The 19398-nt window shown below is 41.0% G+C and overlaps 1 protein-coding gene across 11 annotated transcripts in view; it reads right to left on the bottom strand.

Moving 5' to 3' along the window:
- Window positions 1-19398, bottom strand: part of ARFGEF3 (ARFGEF family member 3) — a 128347-nt gene that overhangs the window by 17976 nt on the left and 90973 nt on the right. For all 11 annotated transcript variants that reach the window (XM_043511065.1, XM_043511067.1, XM_043511069.1 and 8 more), the window contains 14 exons: window positions 18918-19068; window positions 17635-17949; window positions 16238-16371; window positions 14104-14249; window positions 12397-12576; window positions 11546-11690; window positions 10103-10225; window positions 7485-7582; window positions 4552-4696; window positions 3724-3852; window positions 2424-2600; window positions 1856-1970; window positions 942-1044; window positions 45-176 (listed from right to left, as the gene is read on the bottom strand). In XM_043511065.1, coding sequence (XP_043367000.1) covers window positions 45-176; window positions 942-1044; window positions 1856-1970; window positions 2424-2600; window positions 3724-3852; window positions 4552-4696; window positions 7485-7582; window positions 10103-10225; window positions 11546-11690; window positions 12397-12576; window positions 14104-14249; window positions 16238-16371; window positions 17635-17949; window positions 18918-19068 — 2093 coding nt within the window. The remainder of the gene's footprint in view (window positions 1-44; window positions 177-941; window positions 1045-1855; window positions 1971-2423; window positions 2601-3723; window positions 3853-4551; window positions 4697-7484; window positions 7583-10102; window positions 10226-11545; window positions 11691-12396; window positions 12577-14103; window positions 14250-16237; window positions 16372-17634; window positions 17950-18917; window positions 19069-19398) is intronic.

Raw genomic sequence — 19398 nt, 5'->3', positions numbered from 1 at the left:
GTATATAGTTTGTTCTCTGACTTCCTTTGTAATGAGATCATTACCTGTTGTGCCATGGCTCGGATTCTCCAGTACTCAGCTTCAGCACTGGGAGAGAGAGATGGGGCCGCCACCTTCACTTCACAGGCATCGCCACTAAAGCTTTCAGAACCACTGTGGAAATAGCCCAATAGGTTCTACAGAGACACAACGTCAGTCTTTCACTGTGTGTAAGATCAATCAAGTAGTTGTAGAGTCCTCTAGCCTCATGAGCACATGTGCATTACCAGATTCTGAGCGATCTCCCATAATTGCCCTGGCATTTCCCCAGATATTTTATTTGAACAAATGCACTGTGATTCCCTTTTAAGCAGCTTGGACTGTGATGACTTACCAGGGTTTTTGGTTACAACCACAGACTGAGTCAAAAGAGGCAAGTGTTTTAGTCTGGACTCAGTTTGTAGCAAAGGCATCACTCAGGCAATCATTTGTTTTCCCATTGCTTTTGTAAATCCAGCTGAAGAACTGGATACAAAGACAAGTCATGCAGATAACATCTGCTCTCACTTGCACCTGTTTAATCCCGCTGATTTCATATTGGCAGGGCAGCATGAAGAAGCCTGGTCACTTCCCAACCTGCTCTTTGGTTTAATACTAGAGCACTATCTTAGGAAGCATGGCACCATGCCACTGCCCATGATGTACACGTTCTTTGGAAAAAATAGAACACTTCTGTTTCCAGGGTTATTAATCTGAGACCTTTCACTAAAATTAAACTAACATAACAATAACTAAAATATATGATAATAGATCTGAAATTACTTTTCTGATGTTTTTGATTTTCAGGCAAACAGTCTTTATTGTGACTTGGGTGAAATTAGATACAAAAGTTTCTCAGAAAAGGGAATCTATTTATCTAGCAAATATCAGTGAATTGAGGCTGGTTGGGACATTAGTTTTACCTTTACTGGCTCAAGAGTTGCAGAGAACGCGTCCTGTAATGCACAGCATGCAAGCCTCCACATCTCTTCAGTAAAAACAGGCCCTGCTGTCACCAGGACATACCTGCAAGTAAGGACACTAGAAGCTATCAAGCCTGCAAGCCCTACAAAACTTTTTCTGACTCATAAAGGAAGAAGATAGAAATTGGGCTACTGGATAGAGCAAAATCTAGACAGCTGCTTCACAAACATCAAACTAGTAAGATGTGTGCCAATCACCTGACCATTGTCTAGACATTGTATTCCTTTCCTGGCTGCTATTTGAGTGCCTGTTATCAATATAGGTTGCAAGCTTTCCAGTGCAGGGGCTGCATCTTTGTCTGTTCAGTGCTGTGCACCATATTTTAGGTTTGACAGCAATAATAATTTGCACAATGTGATGGGGATACTTACCTCAGGAGACCTGTGAATCCCACCCAACAGCAGTGTGATTATTTTTTCTAGAGGCTGTATATTGACTAGTGATGTAGATATTAGTGTAGAGCAGACATTTTCATGGGAAGAACATGCATGTTTATTTACATCATTTCCCAAAATTGTGGACTTTCTCCTCTGCTCTGACAGCATCAAGTCAATACAGATGGGCCATGGGCATTCCCATACATTCCTACCTTCCCTTTCATGACTGGGAATTTGGTTGGATAACAAGCAAACAGAGTCTGGCTAATTGATGGAAATTTGATTTCAGCCCTTGGAAGCTTTTTCTAACTCTAGATTTTGCTTTTAAAGAACAAGAGACAGGTTATAGATTACTATGGAGGTACTGGCCAAAATGATCAATCTGTATGTTTGGCCAAGACTTCTCTAGTCAGGAGTCTTTGCATCACTTCCTCTTTTTAATATGCTGATGGGGGAAAGAGGCTCTTCTATATTACCTGATACATGAGCAGCCAACTCTGGAGATTGTTTCTGTAGGCTCCGCCACACAGGCTACCAACAACTTGAAGAGATCTTTTAGCATTGTATTAATCATATTCTCGTAGCCAATGTCTATGGGGAAAAGAAAGTTGCTTTTAGCATTCCCACCTTCACAATATAATCTAGACAAACAGCAGTCCTCCTCCTTGATATCTGGATGTTTTACAAACTCGATTCTCTTTACCACTAATGGCTGTTTTATAGGTGTCAAAACATAGCAAATTAAGAGGAGAGCTGTTCTCTTCAAGCAAGTATATGGGAATGTAAAATATTCCCATTGATACTGGGGAAAGTACTGTGTTAGCTCCTATTCCTGTCTATTATGATCTTGAGTGTAATACTCTATCACTTTATATTTTTGGAAACTAACTATCTCTTTTAAGGTAAAAATGACTTTCCCATTCTCCCTGATTTTGACTTGTTCTTGAGCAACCAAAACCAAGTCCATCTTCTAAGCACGTCACACACTAAAACCCTGCATCGTTAGCGAATCACTAGATCTGATGTTGAAGGGACACTGCTTACCTGAATGTATGAAACTTTGAATGTGCTCCACTACCAGTTCACAGGAAAGGCCAATGGCATGCTTGAAATTAGCAGATGCTGCATCCCAGTAAGAATGGTCACCATGACTACGATGGAGCCAGAGGGACATTGTGGGGAGTAGAAGATGTACAACCACATATATGCCAAATCCTGGGCCTGGAAGGAAAACAACCATGGTAAGAATTTCTGGCTGCAAATACCCACTCAAACACATGCCCAAACTAAGAAATCCACGATCCTTTACCAGACTGAGATCATGGATTGAGTAATGTTAATGAAAGCTACTTCGAAAAGATCTGAAATATTTGTGTTGTCTTAACTAAGAGCCAGTAGTAATGTTTGCAGCAGTGCATACACCTTGGATTGTCTGTTGAAGGTATATAAATTACCACCCATTAATTGAAGGGTGCATGGAGAATCCAACTGTCTTCTTGAATTTAGTGTAGATTTATTGTAAGATGTAGGAGATGACGGAACAACTATTTTCTGGGGAGAAGTGATCAAGAGCATGGCAAGATATTCAGCTGTTAATAAAATAAATACGGGGCATGACAGTACTTAATTCTATGAGTTTGACACCAACAACATGTTTTTTTACTCATCAAGTCAATTATTTGTGTGGTTTTAATATAAAACATTTATAACCATATATGGTGTGGTGTAAAGGCATATGTTTCTAATGCACAGTTCTGGTTCTGACTATAGGAATGCAAACTGAGCAGTGCAGTTTTATGCTGGATGAACATCCAAGGAGAATTTCATGAAGAGTGTCTAATAGTATATAGAGAACAGTCCAGCACTTCAAGAAACAGGAGAAGTTTTTCAAGCAGATACAACAGAGCAAGGTAAAAGCTGGATATATTTGTTCTGGATAAAATAGCAGATGTGCAGGGAATGTACCATATATAGTGACATCATATCACTCCACAGATTGGCCTTCAAGGGAGTGGAGAAAAGAATAGTTGCATATCATGATGTGTCAAGAACAAGGAGAATTGAGTATACTAGACAAAAGCACCAATAAAAAAAAAATTAACACATGCCAACAGCTACCACAGTTATCCCTTTCCTCCCCTATGCAAAGATTATCATCTTTTTGATGAAGCTCGCTTGAGAGCCAGTCAATGTGATCTTTAACCAAGCCAAGAAGTTACTAATGAACACCACAAGGACAATATCGCCTCTCTAGAGAAGCTAAGCAAACCATCTTCATGGTCCTTGCTAGCTTAACAAGGATTTTTCTCAGTAGCAGAATGTTCCATAAAATTGTTGAAATTACCAGGAATTTTGGCAACATCTCTCAGCAGCTCAAAGAGTAAATCCAGGGTGGGTGGCTGGTGCTGGCGGGGACAGTTGGATATGGCAGTGGTTAATTCTTCCAGCAGAATGATCCAGACATTGATAAGGCCTAGAAATATGGACATGTAATGAGAAGCTAGGAGTAAGGTGTGGGGAAATATACTAGAAGCTACTTATAATGCATTTACTGGTTTGATCATTGGCTGGGGTTGGTTTCAGAATGCAAGGAGACCAAGGAAAAAATCTCCTGTGAGCTAGATAATGGGTTCCTAGTCTTTATCCCCTTCCCATCCCAATACAGTTTGTATGTATGGTGGTGACAGGGCATTGCCCATTTGAATCTCTGCTCTTCTCTCTTCTCCACTCCCTTCTCTCATTTATAGAGCATCTATCCCCCTCCCACCTTACTATGCATTCTTTCTCCCTTCATACCCATTTAGTGGATGGAATGGTTAGGATTATTAGGCTGTCGTTGTTATTACTTTATTCTCTCATCTCAGAGGAGTGTGGATCTCTTATGTATGCAGTGCATCACTGAGTATAAATGAGGTGAAATCTCCTGAGAATGCATGGTAGGATTAGCTAAATTGGGCATGTGTTCTCCCCACTGAGAGGAACCACCACAACAGAGCTTAATTTGCAACATATGTGGATATGTAAACAATACAGACACAGGACAACACCATAGTTCTGGACACTTTTTCTGAACATTTGCAACAGTTGGCCAAATTCACAATTACACGTGGAGCTGATTAACTTCTGTGTGTAACCACAATTATGCAATAGCCATGATTTTAAATTCACCTACCAGAGTCATCCTCCAAGTCAGAAAGGGCACACTCAATCCCATCCTCACTGCTGGCTGATCGCTCCTGCACTCTTCGGGGCAAGTTGGGCAGACGGCCACTGAGGAAAATGGGCTTCAAGGGCATTTTGTAGATTTTGGCTAGCAACTAAACAAAGAAAAAACGTAACATGGGAAGTGTGAAAGTGCAGTCATGCCACACACACAGGGAAAATAAGTATTAGAGTGACAGTAATATTTTGGATGGATAGTGGCATGATAAGGTCCCTCTAGTGGCAACATAATGTAGGGAGTGGTTCTCAAAGCCAGTCCGCCGCTTGTTCAGAGAAAGCCCCTGGCGGGCCGGATCAGTTTGTTTACCTGCCACATCCGCAGGTTCGGCCGATCACGGCTCCCACTGGCTGTGGTTCGCCGCTCCAGGGCAATGGGGGCTGCGGGAAGGGCGGCCAGCACGTCCTTTGTCCTGCGCCGCTTCTCACAGCCCCCATTGGCCTGGAGCGGCGAACCACAGCAGGTGGGAGCTGCGATCGGCCGAACCTGTGGACGCAGCAGGTAAACAAACCGGTCTAGCCCGCCAGGGGCTTTCCCTGAACAAGCAGCAGATCGGCTTTGAGAACCACTGGTCTAGGGCATTGAACACAAGTCGGAGTCAAGAGCTCCTCCCTCTACTGCTAATTTGCTCTTTGATCTTGGACAAGTCATTTAAATAACCTGTATCAGTTCCCCAAGTTGTGAAATTCAAATAATACTGGTCCTGCCTGAGCGTTCTGAGGATTAGTTGTACACAGAGTACTTTGAAGATGTAAAGAACTGAATAAATACTAAATATTATTATCTACTAGCCATCCACCTATCCGCAGATTATTTTGGAAATTGTTTTTTTCTTTCTGATCACTAGTCCAGTAAAGGTTGATTGCTCCTGAAATAATATATACTGGTTTGCCAACTGCCATGAACATGATCTTTGCAGCATTATATCACCAGTCACCAGAGATAATGTTAATGCCTTATATGTTTTGAAAACTGGGATTCCACATTTTTTTGTGCCATAAATCGTTGGTATCTAAGTAACTTTAGAAGTTCTTGAGTGAGTGGCTGCTAACCATATGAACTGAATGGATTAAAATTCAATGTGGTATTCAAAATGGTCCCTCACAATCGCAGATTGGTGCCAGTGGTCCAGAGCTAAATAAACTACATCAGTGTAGTGCCATTTTCACTCCCTGCATTTGTATCGTGTCATACCAATCCCTATAAACTAAATAGTGTTTCTCAAATTATGAGGCAGCCTCCATGGCCTGGTTCTCCAACATCTTCGGACTGCGATATCCAACAGACAGCAAGGTATTTTAAAAAAAAACAAACAAACCATAATGTAAGGGCCTGATTCTGCCCCGTAACTCACATTGAATAGGTACTTTGCAAGCAGTCCCTCTGATTTCAGTAGGGCTATTTACAGAGTAAAGGACTGCTTTGAGCATGGTAGAATTGGGACCTAAATTTCAATTTGTGAACAGAGAGGAGTCCTGTACTTTGCTTCTTTTTGAATATAATAGAGGTATTTGCAATGTACCTATTGTATTTTTTACTCTTCTTTTTTCTTTGGTAATATTAATTAAAATTTATATCAGAGACACAGGTAGGGTGGTTCCCTTTCTCTGTGGCTGTGGTTGGGGGAAAAGGATAATGTGATGTGTAGCAGATTTTGCCATTCACCAAATGCTTAACACTATCACACAGAGTATTAACAACAACTACTAATTATGATTTGCTGCGACTGCTGCTTATCTTGCTGACCTGTAAGGTCTCATTATTTCGTTGTGCCCATTCCCCTCTTGTCTGTTGCATCTACTTGTTGCCTTTCATCTTATACTTGGATTGTAATTGCTTTGGGGCAAGGACGCTCTCTCTGTTATGTATTTGTACAGCAGCTAGCACAATGGGGCCCCAATGCATGATTAAGACCCTCATGTGTTACTGTGGTACAAATAAATTAAAATATCAAAGTGCAGACAAAAAATGTCCAAGCAGTCCTGAACAGAAACCTATGCTGTGAGCACTGGGTTCATACAAAATACATACAACTTTGCTAGACACTAAAAATCATGGTCTTAATAAAGACACTGGATGTATGGCTCATTACAACCATCTGTAATCCACTAACCCTCCTTTTTGTCCTATGGCTACAAGGTATTAATGGGCCACTTTACCTTGAATGGTCCCTTAGAATATGTGCTAACTCCTTATGCTAAACTATCCGTTTGACCTTGTATTTAGCTGTGACACTCTGAGGGCCTTCCCCAGACCTGACAAAGAGCTCTGCATAGCTCGAAAGCTTGTCTCTGTCACCAACAGAAGTTGGTCCAATAAAAGATATTCCCTCACCCACCTTGTCTCTCTAATATCCTGGGACCGGCATGTCTACAGCAACACTGCATATGAAATATGCTGGCATTCTGACTTTTTAGAATTCTGCCTTTGCCTTTACATATATTATTATTATATAGTATAACCAGGCTGCTGACCTTTCAGCAGGTGGAGTCCATCACACTTCTAGAGATCTGAGGATTCTCACTATTTTTTTTTCTCTCCCAAAAGTCCCAGTGTTGTTGGAGTAAGACTAGCTGCACCTTTGATCTTGCTAGTACCATATCTTGCTCATTCAGAGCATACAATCCATTTCTCTCTCCTCAGGACTGAGTCTACCATATCCTGATTTTTGCCCCCTTCAGCTGGCCAAGAGAGTAAGAAACTCCAATAAAGAACTGACCCTTGACCTCCTGTACGGCAGTGCAGGATATTACCACTAAGCTTGCCACAAAGGTTGTATACATAAAATATTCTATTATGTGCATGCAAACATTTCCAATGATTGCTGTGAGTCAAGAAACCTAGAAGCGGTTTTCTAGTTCAGGTCTGTACCTCTGTCGGCATACCTGGGAACACCTCCTGAGGTAATCAAGAGCGGGAAGGCACAAGTCTGTAGACATAGATCCTGACACACAATCACCAATCTCCTTACAATCCACTTCTCCTAGGGGTGGAAGGGCAGAGTGAAGGAGAATGGGGAAAAAAAGAAACGTAAACACAGTATTAAAAGTTATGCAACACACATTTCTCATTCAATCTGGCTATTATGTGCTATTGACTACACTTTCCATAAATGCAGACTTAGACCTCAGTCCAAAGAGTTTGTGGAGACTTCTCCCATCGAACAACATAATAATGGTGGTCACACTTTAGATTAAGAGTAGATTTACAAATACTTTGTAAAAAAAAAAAAAAAAAAGTGTTAATATTTGATAAATGCTTTAATAAATGGATAATTAATTTTATTATTGATGGTTATAGATCCAATAGGTTACTTATATTATAACCAGAGTTTATATTCATCTATAACATCTTCAACTGACATGCTCATAACCATCTATAACACATACTACACACATCATATTATCTATTTCTCATTCATGAACTATTTATACATGTACCTTTAATATAAAGCGTGACCACAATGTTTAAGAGGGAGGTGACAAATCTTTGATTCATGTAGGTACGAATTCAAACCTGGTGTAACTCCACTGATGTCACTGGAGTGCTGCCAGGGATAAATTTGAACCACTGTATCTCACTAACTTAACAGTTACTCTGGAGATGGATTTGTTAATGAGATAATGGGAGAAATTTGGTTTTTGTTCAAGGAATTTTAGATAATTTTATTTAAACTTTTCAGTGCCTATTGCTAGCTGCAGATGCTTTCCAATAGTTAAAGCAAACGAACAGATCTATATATAATTTATTGTTAAAAATTTGGTTCCTCAAACACTGTACTATAGGTGTGCAAGATCTAGGGCCTTATCCAAAACTCACTGAAGTCAGTGGGGAGACAGCTGTTGATTTCAGTAAGCTTTGGAACAAACCCCTAATGCTTAAATGTCCTTTCCTTGGTTACTGAGGGTATGTCTATACTACCCGCTGGATTGGTGGGCAGTGATCGATCCAGCGGGGGCCTATTTATTGCGTCTAGGCTAGACACGATAAATTGACCCCCGAGCGCTTTCCAGTCTACTCTTGTACTCCACCACCATGAAAGGCGCAGGCAGAGTCAACGGGGGAGCGGCAGCAGTCAACTCACCGCAGCAATGACACCGTGGTGAGTAGGTCTAAGTACGTCGACTTCAGCTACATTATTCACTTAGCTGAAGTTGCGTAATTTAGATCGATTTGCCCCCCTTACCCCCCCCAGAATAGACCAGGCCTCTGTATCAGCAAAACGCTAGTAACAGTTGTTGATGGTCTGTATTTCCAGATAACTAGAACACCACTTGTAGGTAAATATTACATATAAATGAGACATTTCATTAAAATTCAGAATTAGACATATAGATTAGGAATTCCATTTGTCCATTAAAATTTTACAAACAAGAAATATCCATTTCTTTTCCCTTTGATAAATGCATCTCACAAAATGGAAAACGTATTTTTAAACCATCAAGAGAAACATCTGTTTCTGAAGACAGCCAGGATCAGCGTTTACCAGTTTGTTCTTCGCATACCATTTTTTCTTCATAAAGTAGCAAATAATTGAAGTTACACTCCCTTCCCCTCCTCAAGGGCTAGATCTTGTGCCCATTGAAGTCAGTGGTAAAACTCGCATTGACTTTAGTGGGTGGGGTCAGGCACAAAGTTACTGTATCATTTTTATGAATTAAAGGTAGAGTTAAATAAAAGAAAAAAGTACAGCCCCGTCCAGTTTCCCCTGGCATTTTGCTATTTACATTAGTAGGAGGAGAATCAATTCCATACTTCCTTAGAATTTCTGACAATTGTTTTTTTTAAATGATCAAAGAAAGCAGGGAAATGTGAATAAGAGGGCAGAACAACCCATCCGAATTTGCCTTTGTTCTGAAATTTCTCCAAGCACTACAATTAAAGTACAGGGTCACCTTGACTTGGCATACCCTATCTTCTCTCCACTTACTCTACCATCACTATCAGAAAAGAAAAGTTAATCTTGCTGACAGATTGTTATTACCTGTGATACTCATGTTCTTACTGAAGGGTCCAGCAGAGTTTTGGCAGTTTGTGTGCCAAACGCTGCTGCTAGGAGACTGGGGAAAAAATGTGGCTTTGATCACTGAATGGAAAGCTGCCCTTGTAAAAAAATGTTATAGTGTTCTTTGCGCTAATCCAACCCCACTCCCAAATATTACAATACCATGACTGAAGAGTTCTGGACTATTACTGTACTGTAGAATTCTGTAATATTTATATGGGGTATAGTAGGTCATTGTGAAAATGAGAAAAAAAATTAATAATTAAATGGCTGAATCTTTGTCGCTGTGACATGCCCTAAAATCCAACAGCATCAAAAGTGTTTTTGAATAATCCTTTTATTTTGGTGTCTTTTATACAGCACCCCTGCTTACCATCTGCTAAACCTCTCTGCAAGCATATTTTGTACCTTATAATAAACAAAACCTCACTTCTTCCCCTCTCACCCCCACCACAGAAAGGTTGCGCTTAATGAAAGAAAAGGAAAAATCATATTTACCCAGTCCTTTGACAAACTTCATAAGGCACATAATGTAACTAGTGGCGGCATTGGCAAAGACCTGGATGTTGTCTGTGTTGAGAAATGCTTCAAAAACATCAAAAACTGGAGCCTGGCATTTCCCTGTGAAAACAGTAGGAGGTAAAGGCAGGGTTTTTTTTTGTTTTTTTTTTTTTTTAATAAAGTTGAGGTTCCCTAGTTCAGATGAGTGTACAGTACCTCTCCTGTGATCGCTAGGCAACTTTCTGACAGACAGATGTTGTGACTGCCTTTGAAGCTGCATCTACTTTCGTTTTCTCCTTGCTCCCAAGGGACTAGCAACCTGAGGGTACTCACACAACCCACTGGTGAGTGTTTTACAGGTTCCCCTCTGTGCCTGATCAGCAGAGGAGTCAGTCAGTTTCACAGATTCCAAGGCCAGAAGGCACCTTTGTGACCTCCTGTATAACAGGCCAAAAAATTCCCCCAAAATAATTACTAGAGCAGATCTGCCCCAGCTAGAGACTTGTCTCTAGCGCAGGCTGTAGCACTTCATGCTTTTAGCTCTGGTTTAGGTCCCTAGTTCAATTCTTGGTGTTGCTGGCTGACATGGTGGCTGTCACATTCACAATCTTGACACTATTTGACAGAGGCATAACTGGTCTGTTTTCCTGAGTTGAATATAAGCCTTTTAAAGCCTGCCTAATGTACATAATGGAGCTGAAAGACTAGATTCCAGCAGGCACATAATACACGCCTATATTTGACTTTAAAACATTTTAAAATACCTGTTAAGTTGATCAAAAGTCAGAATAATTAATATTTCTCCATATAAGCGCCATAAAATTGACATGCTGTGTTCAGGAGAGATCTGGGATTGATGTACCAAGACTGTTACAGATTAGACTTTAGGGGTTATGTGTTAGTATTATGTGAAATGAAGCCTGCTCACCATCTGCCCTACACTTCTAGTGCTAACAGTCTTCCTCTTACAGGAGCACCTGTTTCACACTGGGAGCAAAATGTAGGCTGCCTGGCCTGGGTGCAAAGACAAGGGACGGCCATAAGTAGCATCTTTCTTTCCTCCAGGAGGACAGCCGCAGAGGAACCTGATAGATCTAATGTTCCAGCAGCAGAACATGGCTTGGCCAGACTGCTGAGCGGCTCTGTTAACATACAGAGGTGAGAAAGAGAGCGTGTCTGCTACTTACTGTCTGGCAGGAATCACAGGATAAAGTATTCGGAGATTTACATTTGTTTTCTTACTAAAAAATATTCTAGATACTGCACTACTACACAGTAAGGACCCAACACACCCATGACACTACTGAGTTTTGCAGTGTATTGTTTTGGACCCTTATTGTAGATTATGGTCGTATTTTTATTTACTTATTTATTATGTCCTAGAGATAATGGTATGAAGAAACAGAGACATATCAAACAAGCAACAGAGAAAACTCGTACCCATAGAATACTCTCCAACAAGGTACTCCTTAAGCTCTGACTTGCTATTGCTGTGTACTGTTTCCAGTGCACTGAACAAGGGCCTCCACCCGGACTGGATCTTAATGGAACACACCTCTACCAGCTCTCCTATAGACGTGATCACCTGTAGTAGGCAAAGCAGAGAGGGCTTTACAAACATAAATCCATCCAGTAGAACAGGAGGAAGGAATGACGAACAGAAATTACCATACAAACATCTACAGAAGTAACTGAAAAATGTAGATTTTTCTATAGTTTTTTTTTCCAGAGAAAGTTACTTTTCATTAACATCTATAGGGCTGGAGGTGGATTTCTGTTGAATAACCACGTTTCTGCGTTAAGGAAAGAGAACAGCTAAACCACCAGGCATATATTCCAAAAGTCTAGTGCTGCTTGACTACAATTGGATGTGACCCCTCTTTGAAGATGTGGCTCTAATGCACAGTGTATACTAGGCGGAATCCCTTACCTCGTAAAAGAAGTAATTTGAACCTGAGGTGAGTCCTGACAAAGGAGCAGAAAAAATATAGTAATGCTCAACAACACACTACGGTGTAGAAAAGCCACTGTATTGAACTGCACTGGGGTGACAATGGTCAGGGCTCCTTTTACAGAGCGGAGCTTATTACAAAAATAATTGTGCTCTGTTTACCACAGTTTGTGTTGGTGCTAAAGCTAGGGAGAAAGGACCCTTCTGAAACTCTGAATAGAGAGACCACCCCATTAAAAGAAAGTAGGCAGATACTCTAGCCACTAGGTGTACACCTGAGATCGCCCTCACTGTTTGTATGGCACACAGGGTATAGACACCATCATCAGGGTTGACTTGCCTGGTCCTGGACATCCTCATCACACAGCTCCAGCTGCATGATGCGCTCAAAGGGGCGGAACAGTGCCTCACTGAAGTGAAAATGAGGGGGCTCATTCCAGTCTGTCAGCATCTCGGTGAGGATGTCATGAATGAAGGAGACAGCTTTCCGAGAAACATGTCTCTCCTTATGACAGGCAGCCTACAGGGACAGAAGGGATGAAGGAAGAAATACCAGAATTTTGGCCAAGCAAAAAAAATTGCTTTTTGATTAGACTGTTTTGGGAGAGGCAGAAGTAGCAACTTGATAGTGCCATGCTCCAAAAATAGCTCCAGCACAGTGTGACCAGAGGGTCCTGCTTGAAAGAACAAAAGGGACTGTCCAATGGAAAACAAGGAGCTGAGTATCCGAGATGCTTAGTATTCTGGAGACGCAGGAAGATTTACTGAGAGTTCAAAGAAAGCACTAAACTCAAAAGTTAAAAAATGGGTCTATAATCTTCCTGGCTTTTTCAGATTACTGTTCATTTGAATGGCTAACGTGTGAGAGATTCAATTTCTCTTCATTCTCATGTATAAATATAATGTTTTCTTAAAAGGCCATTTATGGATAAGTACTTTACTTAGTATGTTCTTAGACTCCAGAATAAAAGCCTCTCTGGAAAGGGACCTGGTATCTGTTTGGAACTAGCTACTGATAGCACAATAAAAATGACTAGCAATAAAGTACACTAAAAAAGAAATGGCATGCTGTCAACAGTACACTGCTCATCTGGCAAGAGCTATTCCAAAATCAGGGCTGGAGTGAATCTGGACAGAAAATTATTCCATACTGGGGACTATCCAGGCATCTCTAAGCTCAGTCCCTTCACTCCATCCAGCCGCTTCATCCTTATGCTTTCACCTATACCAAAGTTCACCAACAGAAAACTATACTGACCCAACATTTTGAAAGCGACAGGTGATTTTGGAAGTCTCACTCTTTGGATGCCCAAATTAAGATATTTTAAAGGGGCTTAGATATCAGAAGATGGGTGCTCAGCACCTTTTGAAAACTGGGCCCCTTTAAGGTATCTCAAGTTGGGCATCCAAAATCACTAGTCATTTTGAAAATGTAGACCACTTGTACAGTCAAAACATACCACTATGGACACTTTAACAGGCCTTGACACCTGACTTCAAATATTTTCTTTAACATAGATCTTAAACGTCTGAGAAATGTGCTTCCTGGGCACCTTAAAAACCTGAATGCATGATGACACATGTTCATTAACAAACAAAGTTCAGGCGCACATACTTATTCATGTGAATGACACACCCAAGAAACCCAGCTCCATTACACAGAACAGTTTTCAATTATTTTAGGCACAACTAGTTTCCACAGGAATATAGGAATTGCCATCTTGAAATAGATCAATGGTCTGCCTCTGGAATCATGTTTCCAAATGTAGCAATTACCAGACGCTTGAGAGGTAGGTATGAAATGCCCACAATGTACCTATCTCTACCTGTGCAATACTGCACCATTAGAAGGGGAGGGTATTTCTTCTTGACTCTAGCTAATGAAGATTAATAACCCTTAAAATGTTATTCTAACCAGTATAACTGCAGATATTCTGCTTTAGTCATTTAAAGGTTCAAACTTTTTCTGAATCTCTCTAAGTAAGGCGTGTGTAGAATATCTTGTAACTCTGAGTGCCACAGGTTCTTCTTTCTCTCTCTCTCTCACCTCTACAAGATGAGGTGCCACCAGGCTCCAGCAGCGCATGAGGTGGAGCAATGGGCGGGATTTACTCCGTACAATCCTGAGCATGGCATCCCCAAGACGAAACAAATGGAGTGCACTTCTCCTGTCCTGGGTCGACTTTACCTCACCTACAGGAAAAAAGGTGCATTAAGTAAATAAATGTGAAAATTAATTGTTATGACCAGAGGGGTAATTAACAGAAATTAGGTATCTGCAGCATTTCATATCTTCAGATCTGGGTTGGAATTCAGATCTGGCCACACATTATCTGATTTTAATTACATACACATCAAGATCAATCCAGAAAGAAATTCGGCTTAGCAAGTAGTCTGTGCTTGCAAAAAGCACAGAAATAGACTGAGAAAAGGACCTACATTGTAGGAACAGCTTACACAGCTATGCAGCTTAGGCATGTCTCACTGGCTTCAAATATTGTGGATTTTTCCAAATGCATCTTTGAAGTGTAAACAGTTGGGGAAAAGTATAAAATAATAAATCAATGATGACAATAAATAATAATGTTCAGTACTGGCGAATATGCAGTCTAGGTGGGAAAGTGATTTATGATTCATGCTGAGTACAGCGAGTTGGCTTTAGAAGCCTTTGGTAACATTTACAGGGAAAAAGAAAAAAAAAAAAGAGTACTTGTGGCACCTTAGAGACTAACACATTTATTTGAGCCTAAGCTTTCGTGAGCTACAGCTCACTTCATCGGAGCATCCAATAAAGTGAGCTGTAGCTCACGAAAGCTTATGCTCAAATAAATTTGTTAGTCTCTAAGGTGCCACAAGTTCTCCTTTTCTTTTTGCGGATACAGATTAACACGGCTGCTACTCTGAAACCCGCGATTTACAGGGAAGAGTATTAACTGCAGTTTCTTTATTTTCTTGGTAGTAGAAGGTTGTAAATTATCTTACCTGAGTTGAAGAACACAGGACAAAGAGAACTCAAAAATTAAAAAATACTCTGAATTTCCCAACAGACAGTACATATTCTTAATTCCCCAACACTTTGAAAACCAATCTAATCAAAGAATTTCATCTCCCACTGCTCTCAAAATGTTGGGAAATTCACATCACTGACTGGCTCAAAAGGATTACCCTGCTTTTAACTCTAATGGAGAACATAATTAGAAAACTGACCTCTTTTTGACACTAAAAACAAATATTTAAGCAGCTGTGTGCACTAGGCTAATTATTAATGGCATGAATCTTTAAAATGGAATTATTATTACTACTAACATTTGTTGATGGAACACTGTGTAGAGAACACAGAGGGAGACCATTTATTAATAATAAAGTAATGCATGCTGTTGAGTCCTGGAGAGAGAAGACGTATGAGCAGAAAATAAATTGAGTGTAATTCTGGAACAATGCAAAGTAGCACAAAAAACAATCTGAATTCACTCAGGGTGAAACTCACCCCCTTTGCAGAGGGACAGTACTAATCCTGTGCTCCACTCAAATCTCACTTAGATCTTGGTCCAAAGTTCTTTGAATCAATGGAAAATTTTCTTTTTGATCAGGTCCTTATGCCCAGTCCGAAGACCTACGGGAGACTTAAGTATTGCACAGTCCTTGTGCTACAGAGGGTTGGATTCCACACAGAGGGAGAAACCTGGAGAACATATCACTCTCCTCCCCCGCTTTATCTTGAGAGCTCCTGTTGTGTGCTCCGTCTACAACCCACTCATGGCTTATTGCCATGTATACCCACTTAGTGGCATGTAACCTTCACCTGCCATCTAGGTCACCTCTGAATTTAGCCCATAGATGTTATTAATTTGGAACCTTAAAGGACATTTAAAATGTATTGTTATTAATGTTTATATTATAGTACTACCCAGATGTCTGAGTCAGGATTAGTGCCCTGTTGTGCTAGGTGCTGTATCACAGAAGTTGAAAGCTTTCTTGGGCAGGGACTGTAGCTATCTTTTTAAAATGCTTTGCAATTCCCCTACTGAGGGATTTTACACTGAACTCTGTATTTTATTGTTGCCTTTGAGCTATCTGTCCTGGGTATATTGTAGCAAAATGAACACAAAGTAAATCATGTAGGAAATGCAGAAAATATACAAGAAACACCTGAATCCTTACGAGGCCTTTAGTAGATTTACCTGGCATTGCTAAGGAGTAATCAACTGTATCTGTGACTGAGTAGAAGAGCTGGGACTGAGAAGCTTTTTTGAGCTGGTATAGGAAGCCACCCAGTGCCATCAGGTTTAGCTTGTGAGCAGCATCTTCAAATAGCCTGTAAGCAACAGTGCAGAGAATGTAACTTGAAAATGAGCCATGGAGGTTAAAGTTTTTATGTGCATTGAAGAACCTCACCTATATGCAGCCACTGCCTGCCAGTGTTGGCAGCAGATTAGTTTACTGAGAGTTTATTAGTTTATTTAGTGTTACTGAGTCCACTTTGATCCACCAGTTTTATTATTTTTGGCGGGAGGAAGAGCAGGGAGTTCCAAAATGAACCAGAACTCGTTCTGGGGCTCTAACTGTGGCACAGACCATTCTTAATCCCACCTCAAAATACATCTAGTGGTTTAATGCCACAATCTGTCCAATAGCAAACAATCCAAAACATGACATGGGTCAGCTCTTCAGCTGAGGTGAACTGACACAGCTCCATTATCTTCACAGTTACACGAATTTGCACCATCTGAGGAACAAGCCCCAGATGTATGTAATGTAAGTGAATTAATATCACTGAGAAATGTAGGCCTGAATTTTCAGACACAGGAGCCTAAAGTTCAGCACCCAGGCAAGTGGTGTGATTTTCAGCAAGACTGCGCATCCAACGCTCCTACTGAGCTGCTGCTTTTCTGAATTAGGATTGTAGTTTAAAACTGTAAACTGAACTTTACATTAATGTAAAATTGGGTTTTTAAATTCTTTATTTATTATGTATTTTAAAAAAGGAGATAACACTATCTTGACTGATATCACAGTGAAATTCCATCACAGCAGAGTCAAAAATAGAGACAGCCAGGGCTTAATCTTGCTCTCATTCAGTCAACAGAAAATCTCTCCTTCACTTGAACGGAACAGAATCAGGCGCCTATTGAGGTCCACGGTGAAGTTGCATTACAAAATCACACCTATGTAACTAAGAGCGCTATTAAGCATTTGTATTATTCTGTAGTACTGTACACAGTGTTGCAATTCTGAATTTAATAAAAAATGATGCAGCATACGAAATACACTGCTCAGGCATTAACTATTTTTTCCTCATAATTTACAAATACATTCCTCTTGGGGATGGAGCCCAAGCATGGAAAATTTCAGCAAAAAGGAGATGTTTATTTTTTTTAGCATGTTACAAGTATGTGAAAATAAGATGTGCTAATAGAAATCTCAATCCCACCTCAACTATAGCATTGCCTGCTGAGCAAATGGCATAAACATTTGCAAAGTCCAGAACTGGTAGCCTGTTTCCTTTACTTTATAGGAAGGCTCAGGAGAGGTTTGCCAAATGTAGCCAGAATCAGGTTTCAGACATTGCCATCCATACCTGTCAGCCTGCGTGGAGAGGGTAAGGACAGCCTTGGCAGCATTGCTCCCACTTAGCAGGCTGCCTCCGCGAAAGTCGAAAGCTCTGCCCTTGCTACCCTCCTTGATGAGGTCCTGGATGGAGATGGGCTGGATGATGGGATTATTGCTCAGGGTGGTCTCCTGCTCAGGGGTCAATTCCTGGGGAGAGTCTGCAGACGGATAATCCACCTGCAACCCTCCTGCGGCCTGCTGCGATTGGGTTATAGTGAGAGGGGGCTGAGATGCGCCATCGCTGAAATGGGTGTGCTCCAGAGTGCTGATGTATTCACACACCCTGAGAACAAATGGGACAAGATGGACTGTGAATCTCTAGAGTCAGTCACTATAGAACTGTTTGGTTCTGCACTGCACTCGCTCCTTAAAGGTAATCTGGAAACATCTGTAGAATAATGAAGTCCAGTGTATTTGTTTTACTGGTCTCTAATAGTGTCTGTCTCTGCAGCTAGTTTAATCATTTAGAAAACACAGTGATGTAGGCCAACTGCAATAAAAAGGGGGCATAAAAGCAAAAAGAATCCCTCTACCAGAAAATGATAATGGAGACCACTGGCAGGTGGTCGCGTCTGCTTTGGTGCTACCCTGGCTTATGGAGCCAGCCTATCTGGTGCCAGACAAGTGGAGGTCTGCTATCATGTCATCTGGCCTGGAATTTCTCTGAAGGGGATATTGCACTTATTTGCAGTCTGAGGGGGAGACTTTCAGAAGTGCCTGCTGTGGTTTGTTGTTCCTAAAGGCCTGGACTTTCAATGACCTTAGAAAAGAAGGATAGCCTGGTGGATAGGGCATTTGCCGGAGACCTGGGTTCAGTTCCTGGCTCTGCCGCAGGCTGCCTATGTGTCCTTGCACAAGGGTGTTAGATGTCTCAATACCCTTTGAGGATCTAGGCCTTAGAGAACTGAGGCACAGTGGAGCTATCAGTACTCTGTGGGATAATAGCACTGCCCTGGTTCACGGCAGTGCTGTGAGGATGAATATATTAAGGACTGGAAAGCACTCAGATGGGTGTATCTAAGATTATCCTTAGGTCCTTTTAAAAATCTCCTCCTCAATCTTCTTTCACCCTCTGAATTGCACTCAGTCTCCTAGGTCCACTCTATTTGTGTGTGTGGCACTGGCACTGTGTCACACCTCCCAGAATGATAAAGTGAATGCATACAGATTTATTTCTCTCTCGCTCTAGGTAGCAGGAGTTGTATTCTGTTAAAATACATTTTCTGACCTAAAGCCAGTAGATTCTTGTACCTGAACACATGCGGCCAACAGTCTTGATTGTGGCTTCCCATTTCCAGGCCCACGTTGAGGATGGCATCCATGCACAAAACATGTGCAGGGTGCAGGCAGACTCCCTGCACTTTCCCAATCTGTTCCAGCTTCTGCTCCACTTTCTGTTTCACTGTCCCGTTAACAATAAAAGAAAGAACATCCATCACTTAAGAAACAAACATTTGTTCTCACAGATGGTGGGGATGGAGAGGACTAGAATATGAAAGATCTATATTAAAATGGCGTTTTAGACAAAACATAAAAGCAAACACCTTTTTTGGATGTACATACTACACTTAAAAAAATCCCTTATTTGTGTGCATGTGAGAGAATGTACTGCTCATGGAAGGTGCTAAACTGACTCCGTTACAGATTCACATCGTGACTGTTATGAATAACAGTCACAGCATTGCAAGACCCAGTGCAAGCTTCCTTCTACAGCTGGTTGGAACCATTTTTG

This window comes from Dermochelys coriacea, chromosome 3 (assembly GCF_009764565.3).
Source record: "Dermochelys coriacea isolate rDerCor1 chromosome 3, rDerCor1.pri.v4, whole genome shotgun sequence".
Taxonomy (NCBI): Eukaryota; Metazoa; Chordata; order Testudines; family Dermochelyidae; genus Dermochelys; species Dermochelys coriacea.
This window is presented reverse-complemented; position numbering and strand designations above follow the sequence as displayed.